At 31.6% G+C, this 22628-nt stretch overlaps 1 protein-coding gene across 1 annotated transcript in view; it reads left to right on the top strand.

Moving 5' to 3' along the window:
• LOC129219050 (gamma-aminobutyric acid type B receptor subunit 2-like) overlaps positions 1–22628 on the top strand; it is a 156802-nt gene that overhangs the window by 51699 nt on the left and 82475 nt on the right. The window contains exons 4-6 of the mRNA XM_054853370.1: positions 16295–16465; positions 18159–18263; positions 19300–19365. Coding sequence (XP_054709345.1) covers positions 16295–16465; positions 18159–18263; positions 19300–19365 — 342 coding nt within the window. The remainder of the gene's footprint in view (positions 1–16294; positions 16466–18158; positions 18264–19299; positions 19366–22628) is intronic.

The following is a 22628-nucleotide window of genomic DNA, read 5'->3' as shown; positions in this document are numbered from 1 at the left end:
CAGCACCATAAGCTATAAAATTAGCCGTAAATCAAAGAAATCGATCAAGAATTGAGGGAAATTTGGCGTAGAAACCAAAAACAGGCTACAGAAATAATATATAAGGATTACGTATTGAATTAACGCATTTTTTTTTTTTTTAAACTGGTAATGAGATGGTTACTTCTATATGCATGTATGGCAGATTCCCCTCTCCCCCGAAACGCGCGTTTCGGAGAATACTCCAATTCAAACTTTTTCCCCCCTTTAAATTCAGTTACTGTATTCACCGTTCATGCAGGCGTTTACAACCAGGGCTCTGGGGTCGAAGTCGGACTGATTTTGGGGTCTAGGAGTCGGAGTTGTTCGAAAACATTTCAACTCCGGGTTTCTTTTTTTTTTTTTTCCTTTAACTTTCACTGACTCGCCTTGCAATTTTTAAAAAACTGACAACCAATTTATTTGATAACATGTATAAAGGCTTACTATTAAGAAAATAACTGCCATTGTGGTAACCAGCTAGCTTGATTGTTTATCGAACTTTTTGTAACAGCTACCTACACCGCAGTCTTCTAGTTTGCTTATTTTTTAACATTATTTGACTGATACCAACTGTCAGCAAACAGTTTTTTTCGCCTAACATTTTCTAAGTAATCACTTTCATATAAAAATAATAATATATTTTTTACCTCAATCTCAGTTATAAAATAGTAAAAAGAATGTATCGCTTGAGCAAGTCGGGAAACTTCTTATGGTGTTTGGTACATTCAAATAAGTGTTGATACGAAAGAAAGCGCAAATTCAAAAGATCCAGTAAAATATAAATGTTTTTTTTTTTAATCTGAAGACTTTATCTAAGAAGGTTTGGTTATCACTAAAAAGGACAAAATAAAATCAGTACATGAGTTATTGGTTACAACACTCAATAATTGTAGTTAATTCTAAAATCTTCATATTAATGTTAATTCTAAAGCTGTCAGTAAAACTAAAATTAAAGTTGAGCCAAAAAATGTAGGTACAGTAAAAGCTATTCGTACAAAGCTGCATACTGCCACATTTTGTGTAAAATTTGCTCCATACGTACATGTACCCGACCTCGTCCCGCAGTATAGTACAATATTTTCGCTGAAATTTTTAAGATGAAATCTAATATTTATTATTGGGGAAATTTTCAGAATTAAAGTATTTAAATTTTTATAGACTATGAAAATAAGTTGAGGTGTCACCCACCAGATGGGTGTCACCCAGGATGGGAAGAGGGGAACGCCCCCTCTCAAAAAAAGTTTTTTGACTTAGCAAAAAGTTTTTTTTTTCTCTCTCTCTCAAGTTACAGTTTGAAAAATTAAGCACAGGATTTTATCGACATCTTTTTATTGAACATTAAAGGGAAGCAAATTAATCCTTTTCAATTTTTCAAAAATGGGATTTTTAAGTAATCTCACTTTAGGAATTGCAACTATTGGATACTTTGATTTTCAAATTCAACTTATAACGTTGTTATGTATCTGAAGTTTACAGTAAAATACATCGCGAAAATTTCATAAAAAGGAATTAATATTTCAATCTCTGTTTAGGGGTCTCCCCCCTTCCCATGAGGAGGGATTTGAAAAAATAGACCAATAAGAAAATCGGAGTCGAACGTTTCAAAATCCAGGAGTCGGAGTCGGTCATTTTTCTTCCGACTCCGCAGCCCTGTTTACAACATACATTTTACAATTCTTCATTAAAATTGCTACCCTTTCATTCACAAAAAAAAAAATTTGTTATTAAATAAAGGGTGTTTTTTTAGAGGTATAGAACTTTAAGTCGGGAACACTGTTTGATCTGTGGGCCATTTTGATAGTTGTCACTTGTTTTGTGTTTAGTTTGGTTTGCCATTTCATCATGAATAGACAACAGGGTGGTGCAACATGCTTACAGCGCGTGTCACAATTGATTTATTGAAAGAAACTTTCGGTGAACGAATAATTTCGCTGCAAGATCATGCGATTTAACTACGCTGGACTATTTTTTGTGGGGCTATGTAAAGTCTCTGTTCTACACCGATAAACCACAGACGATTAACGCCTTGGACGAGAACATTCGCGACATATCACTCACATGCGGCCCCCACTGCTGCAAAAAGTGATAGAAAATTGAACTTCCCGATTAGACTTTCTCCAAGCCAGCCGAAGTGGCCATATACCAGAAATCGCATTTAAATAAAAATGACAAAGAATCATCTTTCGAATAAAACCAAATTCATGGCAATTTACATCATTTAACGGTGTTTTATTTGAACCTAAAGTTCTATACCTGTAAAAAAAAACCTTTATGTCTTTTTTTTTCTTACATTTTACTAACATTCTGAAGCAGTGTTAATTTTTTTACAGTAATTCCTTTTTTTTCTTATTTTTTACTAGCGGTACTCGCACGCTTTTGCGCCCTAGTAGAAAATTAAACGGTTATTTGGTTCGCCTGTGTATTTACAGTTAACGTCTACAATGCGTTGAGTTTTTTTTTTTTTTTCAAGATATCTTCATATTTTTGGCAGATTTGAAAACTTAGCAATACGACTACCAGTTGATTAGTCGCTATTATGACAAAAAGTATTTTCTTTTTTTTAATATCAAGATAATCGAAAACATGGTTGCATATGCTGACGTACGCATTACGCTAGTCACTGAACTTGACGCAACATTTTCGGCTTTAAGACGCAAAATAAGACATTTTCCCGAAATTAACCCATTAATGCCTGACATTTTTTTTTTCAAAGATTTTTTGTTTACGGGTTGCAAATAGTGTTTAATAGACAGGAAAAATAATTAAAAAAATCTAATGCAAAAAATAAATGTTTTATTAATAACAGAAAAATTGTCCCTAAAAAGGGACGCTAGGTATCAGAGGGTACATGCTTTTTTAACGACAAATATTTTTCTGCCGACGATTTAATACTTGAAAAAAAAAAAAAAACTTTCCGACTTTGTCATTTTTGTTGAGTTTGGTGTCAGCAAAATGTAAATACTGCATAATTTGCTCAAACCGATTTCTACTCATTGCAGAACTAATTGCTATGTCGTTGACATCAGTTGATGGACTCCAGTAGAGTCTCCGCAGGGGCAAGCATGCATATCCACTTGTTAATAGGATAGCCAAGAATAAACGCAACTCCTCTCGCGTTATAGAAGAGTATGTATTGTTTTTTTGTCGAGCATAGAGGGTGCTCTGAAAAACAAATTCATCCAGTATTTCATCTGTAAAAAACTCTTCAAATATTGACACTGGTGTCCATTCAACATTCAAAAAGCTTGGTGTTTCCACATTCCATACATTATTACGTTTTTTTTTTTTTTACTGATGGATATATCTTTCTTAACCCAATTTCTTTCTGTATTTTTTTTCTTTATTTTTCTGCGTTTGCTTGGAAGATGCTGCTCAACATCATCACTGTCACTTGACTGACTATCTCCAACACATACTACCTTACCCTGATTAACTTTTCTAATGGTCATTGTAGCAGAAGATTTCAACTGTTGACCTGAAAATTGATTAACATCAACTGAGTCATCCGGCCCACTGTATTCGTCAGTAATTTCACTAACTTGTGAAGGTGGACAAATGCATATATCAGCCTCCTTGAATTCTTTATCATCAGAGAGCTGTTCCAGAAGTGCTATGGCTTCTTCAAAGTCAGACAAAACAATGAGAAAATCTCAATAAGTTACTGAAGATTATTAATGTCAAAAAATAACTCAGGTTTCAAAGAAGTTAATTTTTGAAACAGTTAGCTTTTCAAATTTACCTAAGTATTTTTCGAAATTGCAGAAAAAATTGTTACTGAAATATCTTTAAAAAAGGTAGTTTTATTATTAATTAGTCTTTTTAATTTTTAAAAATAAAACATATTGCCTATTTTTTAGTCTAAAAACATTTAATAACTTCTTCTGAGGCCAATTATGAATTCTAAGCAAGAAACTAGCAACGATTCAACAATGCAGCCTTTACTGCCTAGCGTCCCTTTTTAGGGACGCTCTTAAATTGCTATAAAATCCATAAAATTTTTAAAATCTACAAAAATGCAAGAAAAGGTAAACTGAAATATCGATCAAAGTAACATATGTATCAAATACAAATTGATTTACTTGTTAAAAATTTTGAAAACTTACTTTTTTGTTCTTGACATTGTGAACAATGAAATTCTTCACGAAGATCATAACAAAATGGTTACAGAACACACTTTATAACGATTATGTGCTGCCGTCTGCTAGTAACGAATTGAAACAATACTAAAGTAATAAATGAGCACAATTATTGAGTTGAAATGTTTACGTTTGGGAAATTGAGACACAATTTTTGGACCGTCCCTAAAAAGGGACGCTAGGCATTAATGGATTAAACAGTATAGAAAGAACGTTGTACTAGCAATATTTTTATAATTTACCGAACATAATTCCATAAAAACTAAGAAAATAAAAGCAGACGACTTTTTCTTTACAGTGAAAATATTTCAATAAAATAAAAGGGTTTGGATCGTAAAAATAAGTACGTGTTCAAAATTGTTTAAAACTAAAAAAATAAATAATTATTAAACAATCAAAGGGACTAAAAGACGTAACCAGTGTAACATACAAAATTCAATTTCCGTTACGAAAATAATTCTAGTTATCCTTAATTTTTTATTTTATTCTCGAGCTTAATCATTTAGAATCGTTTGGCTTGCTTAAGGTAAGCTTTGGATTCCAATTGCCTTAGAACAATTTCTACAGCTCTTCTAATTCTCGTAGAAACTTCGAACAAACTTCATCTTATACAAAACATTCCGAGCTTTCGAATCACCTAAAACTTAAAAATGTGCAAGAAAAATTTCGCCATCACATTATCAAATTTACGTGAAAAGAGAGCTTAAAATAGGAATAAAAAAGAGAAAATCGAATTTTCGTAAAATCGCTTGAAGATGCACAGCCCTATGCTGCAAACGAATTTTGTGCCAAATTTTATGAAAATCGGCCGAACATTTTTAGGCGCTATCCGTGTCACAGAAGGTCCAGATATCCAGACAGAGATCCAGACAAACTTTCAGCTTTATTCTTAGTAAAGATAACATTGAATTGCAAAACTATCATACAACAATGTTGTACAAATCTCTTGTTTCACTACTTTTTTCCATACCCTACCTTTAGCATCAGGCATTAAGATTACCTTATGATTTTCTTAGGCATAAAAGGTTTGCATTAAATCGCTACTAATAGTAAAAAAACTCGATACTAAACTAGAAGATGGTCTTCAGAGAGTTATTTTTTTAACTTGAAATTATTTAAAATACTTTTGAAATTCAATTAAATCTACATTTAATACAATTGTTATATATATATATATATATATATATATATATATATATATATATATATATATATATATATATATATATATATATATATATATATATATATATATATATATTTTATTTTCTTCTTGTTAATTCGACTGGTCTTTCGTTTAACCGAAATTTATGCAAGACAGCTTTACACAAAGAACTTGATTGTCATACTTCTGGGAATCTATCTTCTTTTTCCAATGCAAATAGGAATATATTTTTCCCAATATACACAAGAAAACGACTATCGTGATTTCATCGGAATTTAAAAGCAATTTTAACTCCCTAACTTCATTCATTGAAAACTTTTACAGTCCATAAACTTATTCTGCAGTGGAAAGGTAGACAAGCTCTAAATAAAAGACACAACACTCGATAAAAACGTAACCAACATTTTAAAGATTTTTTCTTAAAAATGAGAAAAATGTTTCGAGTGAATCTTTGACTACTGAATAAGAATCCCAATATACGCAAGAAAGATTTTCCTTTGAGTGAAGACCACAAAGCACGGTTTCCACACCGTTTGTTTCATTAGGGAATTCCCTAAACTAGTCTCTCCAATGTGTCTCTTCTAATCGGATTTCATTCCTCTCGAAGAAGTTCGTCCAGCAACAGCTTGTGCTTTTTTCCTTTCATATTTTTCCTTTTTCATTTCATATTTATCTTTTTCAACTTATGAACACATACTTGTTTGAGTTCGTGCTGTTTTTTTTCCCCTTCTTCTTTTAAGCTTGAAGTAGATAGCATGTAAAAAATATAAAATAAAAAAATTAAGTGAATGTACATTTTAAGATATTTTGCTGAAGCTGTACACGAAAATTGTACAGATTATATTTACAAGAATATGATAATGTTTGTAAAAAATTAATATTCTTCTCAGTTGTGTGGAGCTTCGGGTGTTTCAAAAAAACTTTTTTTCAGCTAAAGTCCAGGACACCCCCTATTTTTTTTATTTTTTTTATTTATTTTTTTAGACTTACTAATAGTAATATGCTGTGAAAGTTTTAGCTTCTTGCTCAAATTTTAAGAGTGTGCTTAATGACCCCTCAATTTCCCATTAGCCGTCGTAAAGAAAAATGTCGAAAATTTAGAAACATTTCCCCAGATGTTTTTTGTAAATACTCGTGTTTATTATAATACTTAGCACTGTTTTTTCAGTTCAACGTATTTATACTCCCCTCTTCATACTTATGAAGTTTTGGAGGAGGGGGTTGAGCACCCTTTTTCAGTTGAAGACGGATAAACTTTTGTTTTTACATGTATTTTTGAACCACCCTATTGGAGCTGATATTTGGATAACGGCTGAAAGAAAATACTTTCTGTTACGACCACGTATTACATTCTGAGAAATTATTAATAATAATAATAGTTCTATTTTTTTCTTTTGAATTTTGTATGTACGAAATTATGTTCAATACTAGATGACCCGTGCGAAATATTCGAGTTCGATAGCGGTAACTTAAAAATCCGATTTTCTGATGGTAATTTCTTGAAAAATAGTAGCAATGAATTATTTGTTCACTTTTCGCCACTGGCGGTGAAAAATAAAATAATATTATGTTTGGTTTTTGCAGTTTTTGAAGAATTTAAGGAAACGCATACAGAAAAAAAGAAAGAAAGAAAGAAAGAAATACACTCTTAAGAAGCATACTGAGATTTACCATGCATAAAATTGAAGTTCTATTTTCGAATTTTCATATAAGCGCAGTTGTGGTATAGAATCCTGAAATGAGTTTAGATTATATATTTATGTAAATTTGGATCAAAATTAGTCACTCGAAAACGACAAATCTCTTGGAATCGAACCCATGATCGTCCCGCTTTCCGTACAACGCACTAACCATCCGAACTGTACGGCTTCACTCGTGAGACGTTATACATTACAGCAATCCGTATTAAAAGACAGAATACACCAATTTCTTTCGCAAAACTTCCACAGTGTAAGATTTTCGTTTATTTTTCACCGAAAGCGGTGAAAATTATCTTTAAATGATGTCTTACTTATGCAATTTGATGGATTATTCATTAAGTTATGGCGGCGTTAAAAAACGACTTTGAGAAATATTATATATAATGAACGGTTATATTTTTGCATAATTTCTGCTTAAACCAAAATATTTGCGTATTAATCTCCAATTGAACTCAATCTCCTGGATCTTTGAAAAATCATACTTTTTTAATTCTTTGTCTTTTTCATTTCTTTAATTGTTTGCTTTTAATATATATTATCCAGGTATTGTTCATCTTTGATCAGGCAGGGAAGAAACATTCATAGCCTCGGAAGTTTTTGAGCCCATCATACGTTAAACCTCAGAAAAAAGTAACGTCAGGCATATTTTTGTTTTTCCAAAAAAAAATCCTTTCCCGAGATAGAGCATGACAAAGATGGCAACCTGGACGGCATTTTTCGTTTCCGATTTTCGAGAAAATTTTTAAACTGCGTTGGCTCCCGATCGGTGCAGGATATTTTGTTGCAGTTTTTTTTTTTTTTTTTATTATTAAAAGATAATAGTTTTCTCTTTAAAATATCTACACCAGTTGGAAACGTGAGATCAATTTTTCTTGCAACAGCCGTTTGAAAATTTAAATTTAATCAATTTTTGAAGTGCTCTCAAAATCGGCCCTTTCAAAATTCTCAATTTTTTTAATGTAAATCAGTGCTATTAACTACTACATTTCCTGAAGCTTCCACTTTTGAGTTTAACAGAATGTAGCGGCATTTGGAAAAAAAATGAGGTTTTTCAGTTAACTGTATATGTAAATGTAGACTTGAAAATTCAAAATTTATTTAGTGGTAAGTGACAGGAACACACTTTTAATTTAGTTATATGGCCACATTTTGATTTTAGCCGCTTTATTAAGGATTTTTATTTTTGTGAAAACAAGAACGCAATCTTTTGGCACAACACTAAAAATATTGCGCGCGGAGAAAAGTATCGCCATTACATTTTCGGCAGGCAAATCAGCTAAAGGCTGCGTTCCTGTTTTAAAAAAAAGTAAAAATCTTAGATGAAGCAACTTCTAAAAATGAAAATGCTGCTATTTAACTGAATTAAAAGTGTCTTCTGGCCACTTGCTGCTAGACAAAATTTTGAAATTCCAAGTCTGAGTCATTCTCCAAAAAGTAACTTTTCGGTCACACGCCTTTTACAGTAAAAACTTTAAGGAACAATTCATGTAACAGTGCTTTTTAATTTCATCAAAGATATATCTATTTAAACCTGCCAAAAAATTTTTAATATTAATTTTTATTTTAGTATATTTTTGGTCCACATCATGTGAATTCTCACCTCCGTGGCAGGTCACACACCTTGTGTGACTGTTTATGTTGCTAAATAACTCGTTTAATTAAAGGTATACACTTATTTATTTATTATTCCTTTCACAAATGTCCCAAATACTAATTGTTTAAGTATATTTAATTTTTTAATATTGTGTTTCAGTTCGTTTTAGTAGGTGAAGGAGTCATGTCACACAAATTCTCACCTCCGTTACCTAAAGACAAATGGCCATTCAAATGGCAGTAATGACATCAAATTTTATTTTCCATGATACAAGGGAGCCCTCTTGTTTATTTTCAGCCATGAAGAAGTTGTGAGATTTTTGTCGAAACACAAGAAGACAGATTTTGTTTTTAAAACTACGTGTGGTTATTGTGACTTCTCACCTCCGTGAACTTGAATTTCGGAAATGTAAATTAATGTAAAAAAAGAAGTGAACATGTTTTCATATGCTTGACATGTGCAGATTGTACAAACGAAGAAAAAAAAATATTTCCCTGAAAAATGTATCCATTAGGCCTATATTAATGGAAAATTCCTCACCTCCGTGAATCTAACCTCCGTGACAGACCTTGTCAATGGCACTATTTCTGAAGTGAAAACAAATGATGGAGGGGAAATACATCAATATTAGGCATTCTAACACTATTATAAATTGTCAGTATATTCTCAAAGTTTGCTAAATACTATTTTTAACACACATTTGAACTAAAAGGCTAATAAGCAAAATAGCTAATTGTTTGCACAATTAGCAAAATTGCTACTTTGATATTAAATTGGCCTTGATCTTTAAACATTAAAAGTTTTCTTTTTTTCCGTGAATAAGGCATTTTTTTAAAAAAATTATGAGTAAAATAAATGGAACTTAGCTGGGCCATTGTTTCTGGTTACTTCTAGTAGGTAACACTTCCATGAAAGAATGAAAAAAAAAAGGTTCGAAATTGAAAAATATTTGCGTTCAAAAGTTACATTTTCTGGAGAATGACCCGTATACATCTTCATACTCTGTTCCTGAAAGATCCTCATTTTTTTCAAATGCCTCTAAAACTTGAGAAACTCAAGAAATGAAGCTCTCTATTTCAGGGAATCCAGTACTTAATAGTACTGATTAACAGTAAAAAATATCAAAAATTTTGAAATTGGTTTTTTTTTGAGAAAAAAACAGTAATTGATTTAATTTTTTTTTTCACACAAAACACTAGTAAAAAAAAATCTCACATTTACAAATGGTGCTTATACTTTGAAAGAAAATTTTAATCTCTTTACAATAAAAATAAACTGCAACAAGATATCGCACCTCGTTCCGGAGATAAATTAGTTTAAATATTTTATCGAAAATTGCAACTGAAAAATAAACAGTGATTGAAATATTAGTTACTTTTATGAACTTTTCGCTTCGTGTTTTACTGTAAATTTAAGATGCATACAACGTCGGAAATTCAATTCGAAAATCAAATTCTCGAATAGTTGCGATTTTTAAAATGATATTACATGAAAATCTCATCGTTTAAAAGATTGAGAAGGATTAATTTGCCCTTTCTTAATGTTCAACAAATTAATGCTGTTCAATCTTGTTGATCAAATCGTAATTTTTGAAAGCTGTAACTTTAGAAAAAGACGATTTCTTGCAAAGAACCCGGATGAGACCCATCTTGAGGGAGGGGGACACCCAAAGTAAATTTAAGAGCTTATAAAAAATATAAGTACTTAAATTCTAAAAATTTTAACCTATAAAAATTATATTTCTTCTATAAAATTTCAATGAAAATAGGGTATACTATGTTTCTGGGAGAGGATCGGTAAATATAAGTCTGGAGCAAACTTGACACAAAATGCGGCGGTATGCAGCTTTGTACGAATAGATTCGAAACTATACATATGTTTCTTCTCCTCTCAATTTTGAATTTAAATGTTGTTGGATGCTTTCGAATAAACCTTAATATAACGAATTGTAAGATTAACTTCTATTGAGCATTGTTATCAAAAAATCATATAATGATTGAATTTCATACCTTTTAATGAGAACCAAGTTTATGGAATAGTCATAAGATTAAAAAAATAAAAAATTATATTCTATTGGATCCTTTGGATTAGTGCTTTCGCGTCAAAACTTATTTGAATTCGCCGCACTTTAAAAGTTTCCATACAAGCTACGGGCCACGACTTGCTCCAGGGATACATTTCTCGTACTATTTTACTTTTACTACATATTAACTCCAAGTCAAAGTAAAAAAAATCTTGAAAGTGATTACTTTTAATTCAAAAACTACATATACTTGCAAAATATTAGGGAACAAAACCTTTGTTGACAGTTGCTAATAATTAAAGAAAGTTATAAAAACAGCGGGTTGACCGAGGTTGCTCTTACAGAAAGTGAAATTTCGCTAAATAAAAAAGCCAGCTAGTGGCCAATGGCAGTTATATTCTTATTAGTAGATCTTCATACAAAAATCGTACCAATTTGTAGTCAGTTTTTTCATGCAAGGAGAGTCAGTGAAAATTAGGGGAAAAAAAGAAGCCCGGAGTCGCCCTGTTTTCCAACGACTCCGACTCCTTTACCCGAAAATCAGTCCAACTCCGGCTCCACAGGCCTGATCGCAACTACGACTCGAAACAAAAAAAGCTAATGATCGAACAAGAAAAGAAATAAATATATTGAAGTTCAAAAAACGTGAGAAAACAATATTATTAAAAATTAGTCTTCTGTCCTTTGTTGTGAAGAAAAAGATTTCTTGTTAATGCAGCCCCTTAATTGGCAATTACGAAAAATTCATTCGAACGAAAACATGAACACAGACAGCGGATCCTAAGACAATTTTATAGAGAAATTTGATCATAACATAATAAACAAAGAAAATATGCTTATTGAAGTTTTTAACAGTTCCCAAACGGATTCATGATAATTGTACTATCTGCAGTAAACTATTCATGCAATGAAACATACAACAATTTTGCAGAACAATTCAAGGCGATAAGGACAAGAATATTACTTCAGTTTCGCTTTATTGTGTGCTTGGTTTTGTGTAAAATTTAAAAAATATAAGAAACAAAATTCTGATTACGGATACAGGTTTAATAATCGACATTTTACCGAAAAATTTCAGGTTCTCTGTCAATTAGGGTAGTGTATTATTAACGACATGGTGTCTATTCCCAAATGAAAACTTTCATTAGCAGAATGACGTGCACTCTCGCTAAACATGAAAAAGAAATATCCGTTCTGTTGTCATGGGTAATATTAAGAGAAGGATATACTAAACTGACGTATCTATATCTGGGTACAGAGTTTTACTCTTTACTCTTTGATTCAGCTGAGCTCTGCTCAGAATCATTATTTATGTCGTTTATAAAGATCTTGCTCGTCTTTTATGCAATTATTATTATTCGGGAAAGAGCGGCATATCGAGGAAAAAATCCACATGCTTACCAAACTCTAAGATGTCTTAGTTTTCCATTATTTTAGCACATGGTTGTAAAACTGAACTTAAACTAGGAGTATTTCTCAACAACACTGTCTATAGAATTTTGCATGCAAAATAATTATTTTCGAAGCACAAAAGAAATGAGATGATTTGTTTTCAGTAAAATATTGTTCACGTTTTTCACTGGATTTAACGACTAGAAAAATTGAGGATATTTTTTGCTCTTGAGGTATGCTTTTGTGTGCGTGACGATGATTCAGAACCATTTCGCTTCTTCAAGCATTTTTTTCGGAGCAATTACGCGCATCTTTTATTCATAGCTTTTTAAAAACTTTTTTTTTCTCGGAGAAATGCTGGGATAGAATTTTTATAGTTGCAGTAAAGACAGCTATTGTACGTTTAAACGAAATCCATTACGATGAGTGTTTGTGGATAATCATTATAAACGGGAGGGTGGCACAAAGCAGGTAGGTTAACGAAGAACGATAGAAAATTGTAGTTTCTGGCTTTTTATCGCAACAATTTTCGTTTCATTTCCTAGAAGGGATTTTGAACTCCAAAATAAAAAGTGATTCTTGTATTATTTCAAACCCGATATTTATTATCAAACATTAGAAACACTCGAAAAACCCGCTTTGCCCTACCAGGGGGCTTAAAGCGGGTAAGCTGTTCGAGTAACGCGGGTAAGTTTAACTAATTGTGATTTGGCACTTTGTCAGTCAAATATGAAGTAATAAATCATTAACGCAATTCACTAGCTAACTCTCATTATAAAAAAAGAAGTTATTCTTATCGAATTTAAATTAAAAATATAAGTCAGCACATTTGTTTATAAAACATGAAGAAATAATTGATTAAATCAATAGACTAGCTAATTGCCATCATAAAAAATAACTTTTTAACTTTATATTTATATTATTTAAGTAGAAAATCTAAGCCAGTACATTTGCAAACAAAACATATAGAAATTAGTTATACTCGCTTTGCCCGAAAGCACGTTTTTTATTTCAATAATTATAATCTTTAATAAAATTTTAAAAATATACGAAATGACCATCGTAGTTTAAGGTGGATGATGTCGGAATAACGTACTATTATTGACAATAAAGAAAATAAGCTGCTCTTCGACTAATCGCAAGTTACATACCTTCAGTTTTTGTTTTTTTTAAATAAATGTATCATTTTTTGTATTCTATGTCTGGTTACGTCATACCGCTTCACCGTTACTTCGCTGGTACTGATTGAAACTCGAGGGTATTCGGGTAAACGCGACATACGTATGCATCGCCGCTAGCACACCATGCGGCCGCACACGAATGCCTACCCGCTTTGGGCCACCCTCCCCTATGCATATAAGTAAAATAACTATCCTTAAAATTTAATAGATACATTAAAGGTCAGTTCGTTTGACTCATAATTAATAGAACTCTTTGCCATGATTTGAGGTTTAACACAATTTGCAACAAAAGTACGATGCAAAGCAAAACGAAATTTTCTGACAATTTATTTCAAGCCTCAAACGCAATCAATACACTCTATTGTTCATAAATATAGAGGATGCATGGAAATAATAGTTGCCTAACTGTTGTTGGGCAAAATGTAGAATACCTGTTTTTAATTTAAACAATGAAATCTTTCTTGCATATGTTCTTAAATATCCTACAAATACTCTAATAATAAATTAGTAATATATACTGGTTAAAGGACTATATACCAGTAAACTGTTGTTACTGCTTATCCCACTTCAGACACCACTTCCATGAACCCGTGCGCTTTCAAATCCTCCAAAACAGCAATAGGGTTGGAGTAGAACAGAATCTCTTCACAACCGATACAGGAGAAGATATGAGCAGGAGCGGCTTGACCCACATTGCGTTTGGGACGTAGAGGGAAAACTTTGAGACCAGCCACATGTCTTTGTGTTCGAGTGTGTTCGCTTCGTAGTCGGGCCAGAACCGTTTGATTTTCTCTGTAGTTTGCCTTAAGTAAAGCAGCACCAGGGCGGGTTGCTTTGTACCTCTCATGTGTAGGGGCCCGTCTCCAAGGGGAGCAGATGTTTTGCTTGACTCGGGTTGCAATTTCGGAAGAAGAAAGGCACCCTTACCAGTAAACTAATCGTACGTACACTCATATATTTTACTGCTCATAATGCTGTTACATTCTATTTGTTCTGCTAAAAATGCTCTTTATAAATAGACATGTCATAATTCTACATTATTAAAATCCGGCCATATGTAATTATGTATATCCCGCTAATGATAGTTTCTGATAGGCTGTTGACGTCATTACAGATATCACGTAACAGTGATGTAACTGAAAAGATTCGATATGTGCCGAATGCCACCGAATTTGGCGAGGTTTGGCGATTTCTCTCCAAATTCGGCTTTAAAAATAAGGCGTCAAAAAGGATACCAACTTGAAAATATGTCTCCATTTTCTTACCGAGCCCATCAACTCCAAGTAGCTATGACGTTCTCGCTATATGAGGCTCCGAATCATCGCCTTAGGTGGCAAGTAAAGCTTATAGATGTAGTACATACACGAATGAAAGTAAAGAATGTTGTTATACACTGTCATAATTCATTTTGCATTATACACATTAAGGGTCTGGTGGGGAAAAGTAGTCAATACAGGTTTTTCAACTTAGGTGGAACATTAAAAAAAAACCCTTAAACACTTCAATTTTTTTGTTGTTATTTTACATTACATTGATAAAGAACACAGTTGATTTTTAAAATAAAAATATTGATTTAATTAGTCTTTTGACATTTACTCTTCGCTATGTATTTAAGACCACTTTACCCCCATGGCTAGGGTAAAGTGTTCATAGTTCAAAATAGATGTAAAATCATTAAAAATACCCATAATATTTTTATGGTACGGTTTTTTTATGGTTACACTAATGAGCCCAAACATTCCATCACTCCATTTTCACAACATTGCATCAAATTGCTTATCACTAGAAGCATGCAATATTTGAGGCGTAGCTTAACTGCTACTTAATAAATGATGTGTTACTAGATGTATAAAACATTAAAAGTAATTATCTTAACGACGATGAATAAGATTGAAAACTCATATTGAAAAAGATGTAGCTATTTACTTTTAATAGTGCTAAATAGTCTTTTCTGAAACTAATCATATGGAACCCGGCATCAAAAATTATGTACTACAACAAATATGGTGCTATGATTTTTCCATGTGGTGAAAGTGTCAGAAATTAAAAGCTATGTTTATTCTAAGCATAATTCTAGGCAAACCATCCATCCCTATTCTTTCCTATCGAGTTGAGTTCTAAAACATATTGTGTTTTATTAAAAAGAAGCAGTAAGTGATATAAATCTCTTTTCCGGAGTTTTGTTTGATAATTTGATATAAAATAATCAACTTTTTTCCTGAAATAAAAATTGAACTAAATAAAGGTTACTGTATTTTGTTACTCACATTATAGACTTATATACTGCAAGCTTATCTCAAAAGTATCTTTATGCCACTTCATTTAAAATTAATTTTTAATTCAGAGAAGGTCTTTCCGCTCGCCACAAAAAATTATTGTGGAAATATTCCAAAATTCATTATTTTCTTGCATTAAAAGTATTTACATGATGAGTAAATAGAGTTTGAAAATGGCATCTGTGGAATACATAAATCTTCTTGACTACCTAAATACAGTTGTCAATTGACATTTTATTTAACTTTAAAATGGTTGCAATGTACTTACATTAATGCTTCTAGAAATATTACACCTGATTAAGTGATTATTAAACAGCCCATTTTTATAAGCACTAATTTAAGCAATGTACTTAAATTAATACATCAAAAATTATTCTTAGCTTGGCCTGTTTTAGTAATTACTAAACAACCTAGTTCCTTTTGTTCTAAATATTGTCAAATCTTTTATTGATTTTATTATTCATTAATCATCTGTACGTTATCCTACTGATGCTTTCTACTTTCCTAATGTTCAAAAATTAGTTTCAAAACAATAAAGAAAACATTTTTTATAGTCAATACAGAAAAGCACAAATTTTTGATCTCAAAACTTTCAGAAAAGAAAATCTAAAAATTTTAGAAACTTTACGGTCTTTTTAACTTTAAAAAAAAGGTAAATTTTTTGAATTTTCGGATTTTAAGAAATGTATAGGAAAGGCTAGGTAAAATAGCAAATTATATTCATTGCCTTTTAAAGGCATTAATTCACTTGCTGATTTTATGGCACCTATTCAAACCTGTAAACATTTTATTTTTTTTACTAATAGATGTCTTATGGTGCCTCGTCTCCTGCCCTGAGCGATCGAAAGAACTTTCCTATGTTTTTCAGAACAGTGGCTCCTGATTCATCACACAACGCAGCAATAGTGGCTTTTATTTCGAATCATAAATGGTCTCACGTCGCAGCCTTCCATGAACAAGGAGACAGACATGCATTGGTCAGTATTTTTCAGGTTGCAATATTAAGTTTTGAATGCCTTATGCATTGAAGAGTATGAAGATAAATCTGTAATAAGTACCATCTTAATGACTGCCGTGTGTTTATTCCTGTTAGACAAGATGCTAAATTAGAAATAAATAAATACCTTTGTGCGAAAGATTAAATGCTGATAAACATCGTTTTGACGTACAAAATTAGCAGATTACTGCATACACGTGTTTCGAGGTTTCAGGGAACCTCTTTTTTCAATGCAAATAGTTAGATTTTGGATGAAAAGACATCCAATAAAAGGTCCAGTAAGTCCAGTGCTTTAACTGGAGTCTTTTCATCCAAAAGCACACACTTTTTGCATTGAAAAAGAGGTTCCCTGAAACCTCGAAACAAGTGTATGCAGTAATCTGCTAATTTTGTGCATCAAAATGCTGTTGATCACCATTTAAGGTGTTAAGTTGTCGAGCTTTTGAGGCAAGGATAGCTTGAACTGAACATTCAATGATAAGTACTGAGTTGTTTTTCTTTCATGAACTCATTTTTTGAATGTTCAACTGAAATTCAAAGTGTACTACAGTAAATATATTATTTGACATGAAAATTCGGATTATGTTGCGACTCTAGATTCAATCAGTGTTGTAATTTTTTTATTACGTTGTGTTTATGCTTAAATGTGTGAAAACTTCGCATTATGAAAATTTGGTAAATAGGATGCATGAGCTAGTAAGAGGAACAACAACTTTTTCTATGAAGCACAAAAGTTAACGTATTTTAGACAGAAGAGTAACATATTTTAGACACAGCTATCATGAAAATACTAAAAATTACTTGCTTCAAATGTGTTGTTCTACGCAAGATTCGCATAGAAGATATATAAGCATTGAAAAAGGAAAAGATTTTTCTTATATCACTAGGGTATCTAAGTATCACCGCCTAAGGATTTTTCCTTTTCAATTTATGCTATTTTTTCCACAAGAAAATTTTTATACGGAGGAACAAGGAGGACTAGTGCGCATGCGCGGAATGCCGACAGCAGCGGTGTGGCAGCGTTGCAATAAAAAAAGGTACTTACTTTCCCATGTACAAAGTAATTATAATTAAATTTTAGCTTTCAAAAAGCTTCGAAAAAAAAATTATTGGTAGGCGCAACCTGAAATTTGAACTAAATGTACTCGAAGAATCAGCGGATCATTTCGAAATAAAAAACTTGATCAAACCTATAGGTATAGTGGGCGCTTTTTTGGTCATAACGTTAATGAATTTGACTAAAAGTGATATCAATGCGACGGCTATTACGTGAATGGCAACTTAATCTTACTGTATTGATCAATATGCATTACTTCGTTGATTTTTTATTGAAAAAAAGGACTTCAAAGTCATTCAGTGCTTGCACTATATTGTTCATGGCCCATCGAATGATAAAATCGGTTTTTATGTTCCTGCGGTTAGAGCCTGTATTTACCTATTTATGTAATTTTTGGAATCGGGGCAGTGAAGAAGAGCTTTTCTGCGGGGTTTTTTTTCTGCTGAATGTCTTGAACATCTTTTTTGTCATGCCACATATATTATATAGTAGAGGTTCATTAGTTAATATTTCAGGCAGAAAATGTTAAGCTTTAATAAGAAATTCATGCCATGGTCCTTCACGACATTAATTTAGGAAAAAGAAATACCAAATGAATTGGTTCATTCTTTTTTAGCCAATGACAAAATTAATTAATGATCTGGAAGAAGTAAATGTTACTGTGACTCTGACCAAAGGTGCGAGTGCAAAGGATTATAAAGATCATTTACAAGAAATGAAAGTAAGTATACATTTGTTTATTGGGCAAGTTAATTATTTAAAAATCTGCAAGTATTTACTGTTTTTTCATTGTCGCAAGCTATGCAAGGTCTTGTACATAGTATTTCTTAACAGCTGTACGAAAAACCAAAAGTTGAGTTTTAATATAAAAGAGACTATGCTCAAAATTCAGTTGCAAAAAAGCAACAAATTATGTTATTAATTTTCAAATCTAAAATACAAATGAAGAACTATAAATTCAAAGAGTTACCAGTATTGATAACATATATTATGATCAACGAACATGGTAAGTTATAATAAAAAATCATTTGTTACGAGCCCAGTTACAGCTAAATGTTTAACTATACTTGCTCAACATGAGAAAACACCGGTTAGTGAGAGAACGTTTTATAAACATTTTGGAATTCTTTTAACACCAAAATTTTATGAGTGTAATTCCTTTAATTTCACCCTACAAGAAAATAAACAAGTAGATCCTCTCAAAAACAAAATCAAGTTGTTCTATTTGGTAATCAGATTCTGAATATTTGTATAATATAATGCTAAAAAAAATATTTTATGTATGTGTTTTGTTTTATTTATGCATTTACCTTAAAACAGTGTCCCGCATATTGCACTGAAATTATATATCTTAGAAATTTGAGCTACGAGGTAAAAACAAATAGTCATATTTGAATTTAGTGATGCAAAGTGCAAAAGGTAATTTTCATATTTTTTACATTTTCTCTTTAGCATAAGCTTTTGTTAAAAAATATTAAACCAGATAACTCATATTTGAAAAAAAAAAAAAGGCAAGATCAAAACCACCACGAACTTCTACAGTTGGCAATATTTTATTTCTACAGTCGATAATATTTTATTTCGATTGTTTGTGGACGTTTTAGAGAAATGGTTACGTCTGATAATGTAAAACGTGCCGGATCAGATACTTATCTTGATGTTTTCTAATGCTTTGATATATACCTTTATAAACATGTATGTATGGTTTGCAATACGCTTTGATTAAAAATTACCTGCTAATCAAAATTACTTTACAGGCTCAAGATTGTCGCATCCTCTTATGCAGCTTTTCTGCAATTCTTTTCAAGAAAGTCTTCTGCCAGGTATTGCTTATTCAAATATTAGCTCCATTTAAGTTGATAAAATTAGCTGTGAAATTTATGATATTTTGAAGGAGATCAACATACAATTTAAGGCCGTCGTTTTGGAAAAAACTTATCAAAATACTGTCTAAGCGAATCCCAAGTGTTTACTTTTTTTTTTTTTTTTTTTTTTTTTTTTGAGGGTGGGGGCAATTTATGTGTTGCTCTACCGTTGAAAATATTTTAGCATACATTATTTTTAAAAGTAGTTCAAATAATACTCATATTATTTAAACGTAATAGATAATACTATTTAAAATTTCGACACAGCATAAATCTTTTTTTTTAATTTAAGATAAAAATGTAGTTTCTAACTGTGTATTTCCTTTTCAAAACCTTCATTTTTCATTTTGTTGTGGTTCTTAATAAAAAAAAAGTACTTTCGCATGTTTGACTGATTAATTAAATATTGCTCAGTCTCAGTTGATGTAAAATTACCACGACATAGCACACAAATGATGCGACTGAATTGGTGAATAAAGCACAATTGGAATATTATGGAAAGCATGTAGGTAATACAGTTCGTTTTTAATGTCGATTATCGAGAAGCTGTACTGTTAACTTGCTATTCAGATGTATTTGATTAGATTTTAATAAATTTTGCTCTTTGGGGAAAGCATCGACTTTGAGCAAGACCCAGTGAACCTCTGAAGTTAGGGAAAGCTTAGTCTCATTTCGAGCCTTCTACTGAAATACATTGAAATTTTGAACATTATACATATATGGTTGTATTGCAATTTTATATTTAGTTGTTGAATTAGATTGAGCACGGTTTGAGAATGTACGTAACAGGATTAATCAAATGTTGTAAAAGTACATTCTAAGTAAGTTGGGTAAAACCTTCAAACGGAATATTTTTACTTATTCATTTTTTAATAATCAGGCAAGGATACTTTGTAACAAACTTGGTCTCGCAATAAGAGCTGAAATAATTAAAAGGAATCAAACATTTTAGTTCATATTTTAAAAGTTATTGACATGAGAAACGGTTTTAAGAGAAATATTTTCCCTGGAGAAGGAAATTTCAGAAACTCGGCTGTAATAGCTACTGAATTTTACAAGAATCCCCAAAATGTATCGAATTACGAAACAAAAAGACTTTCAGCCGGTTTTGATACTGAATGTTTCATTCCAGAAGGAGGAAAATCAATTTGCTGTAAGTTGCATCGTACACCACCAAAACTGAATCTTTCCGTAAATAAGTATTACACACGCAACCAACATTTTCGTTGCCTTTGAATTTTTCAGTGCATTAGTAGTTGCTTGCACTTTATAGCTCAACACGATTTAACCATCATCTGCTGAAAAATTCGCATAATCTTCTTTCATCTTTATTCCGACCTAGAGAATATTTTGATAATTTAATGGTGTTAAAGCAATGTTTCAGAAAGTGTTTGATGAAATTGATTTCATTTCATGTGGCCATAAAATCAGTCCACCTTATAAAAACGCTTAAGTAGCTTTTAAAAGTGAAACTTTATCCAAACGACTGGTGCACCAAAAATCGCTATGTGCTGTGAGTAGTTTTAAATGAATAGTTTACATCTGAATGATTTAACCTATGGTTTTTTTTTTTTTTTTTTTTTTTTTTGGCTTTTAAAATAAATATGAATTAAGAAATAGCGAGTATTGGCGAAACCGTATTTTTTATTTTTCACAGTTTCTGAAGTTTTTTTTAAATGAAAAAAAAAAGGTTAAGGAAAATGAGTAATGAAATGTATATTGCGCTTCTTCTTTAACGTTTTGAAGATCAACTTGATCCTTTGTTTTTTACCAAATTAGGCTTAAAGATTTTTAATCAGATCTAAAAAAACTGCTTATGCCTCAGATTTAAAATTTTTGTGTAACCTTTCTCCATTAGCTGCCTCCGCTGTTCTGAAGTAACTCAACTGATATAACGAGTGTAAAGTTACACATAGCTTGTGAAAGGCTACACTATGGTAATGTAACTGTAGCGTAACGTTTCACTTATTTCTGCGTAAGGTTACACCAGAATTGTATGTAAGCTTACAGAGAAATTGCTTAAAAGGTTACACATCAGCAAAAAGTAAGCTTTCATCTGACTTTCTTGAACGGGTACTCCTTTTTAATCGCAAGTAGACTCACACTTCAAGTTAACTATTTGATGGTTTAGATTATTCAGATATATTAAATGATTAAGTAATAATTTCTTTTTACACGTTTTAAACTGAAAGTACAGAAATAAATTAGTAGGTTGTAGAATGCTTGAAATTTCGTTACAACAGTAATTAAAATATTCATGCTATAAATCCCTTATTTTTTGCCTTTTTTTACATCTTTTGCTTTCAATCATTCGTTTATTCACTCTTTATTAATTTTAAGCTTTTTCACTACCAATATACACCAAGTATTTATTTTAATATACAAATACACAGTTTAATTGCACTAATAGAGGAAATAACACCCGGTGTCTGAACCTTCAACGCGAGTCTCACAGACACCTCGCAAAGCGAGAGCTTTTACCGTTCGGCCGCAAAGGCCGGTTTTCGTTTCACTAATAAGAGTTTACATGTACTCCGCCGATTCTGATCTTCACGCATGCGCTACTGAAACCATAGTGCAATGTTCCTCCAACAATTTGAGTTTTTAAAACAATGATACTACACACTTCAGAATTCGTGTAACGCTGCACCCATTTATACTGGTAACTTTACGCATTTTTTTAGTGCATAACACACAGAGAACGTAGACTTGAGATGAGTAATGCTTTTGCCTAAATTTCTTTCAAGTATGTTTTATTATTCGTATAAGTTACGCCTGAATCGCAGATTACATAAACACATTTTGTGAAGTACTAGATGTAGAACATTTTCAAAAACTTAAAGGCAGAAACTACATTCTAAAACTCAAACAATTTAAAGAATCTCAGTTATTATGCTTTTTTATTTTACCGCTTATTTTCATTAAAACTGTTCTTCTGTAAAAGCATTTCAATCTAAATTTGCTGTAATTAGAGTTCGATACACTTGTGCTGTTTAGTTTTCTGTGAGTTACGTTGTATTTGAAGAGCAACGACTTCTTAGCGTTATGCATTAAACGTGTTTTACGTTTTGCAAAGGTTTGAAATTTTTAATGCGATTTAGTGAGTGTTTCGTTTTTTAAAGCATTTGAAATGCATGTAAAATGGGTTTCCATTTATTTTATTATTCGCTTTTGGTGAATTTTCATTTCAAATATGCATCCAACATAAATCTGTCGTTTTT

This window comes from Uloborus diversus, chromosome 3 (assembly GCF_026930045.1).
Source record: "Uloborus diversus isolate 005 chromosome 3, Udiv.v.3.1, whole genome shotgun sequence".
In the NCBI taxonomy this organism is placed as follows: domain Eukaryota; kingdom Metazoa; phylum Arthropoda; class Arachnida; order Araneae; family Uloboridae; genus Uloborus; species Uloborus diversus.
The sequence above is the reverse complement of the archived record's forward strand: the minus strand, read 5'-3'. Positions and strand labels throughout refer to the sequence as shown.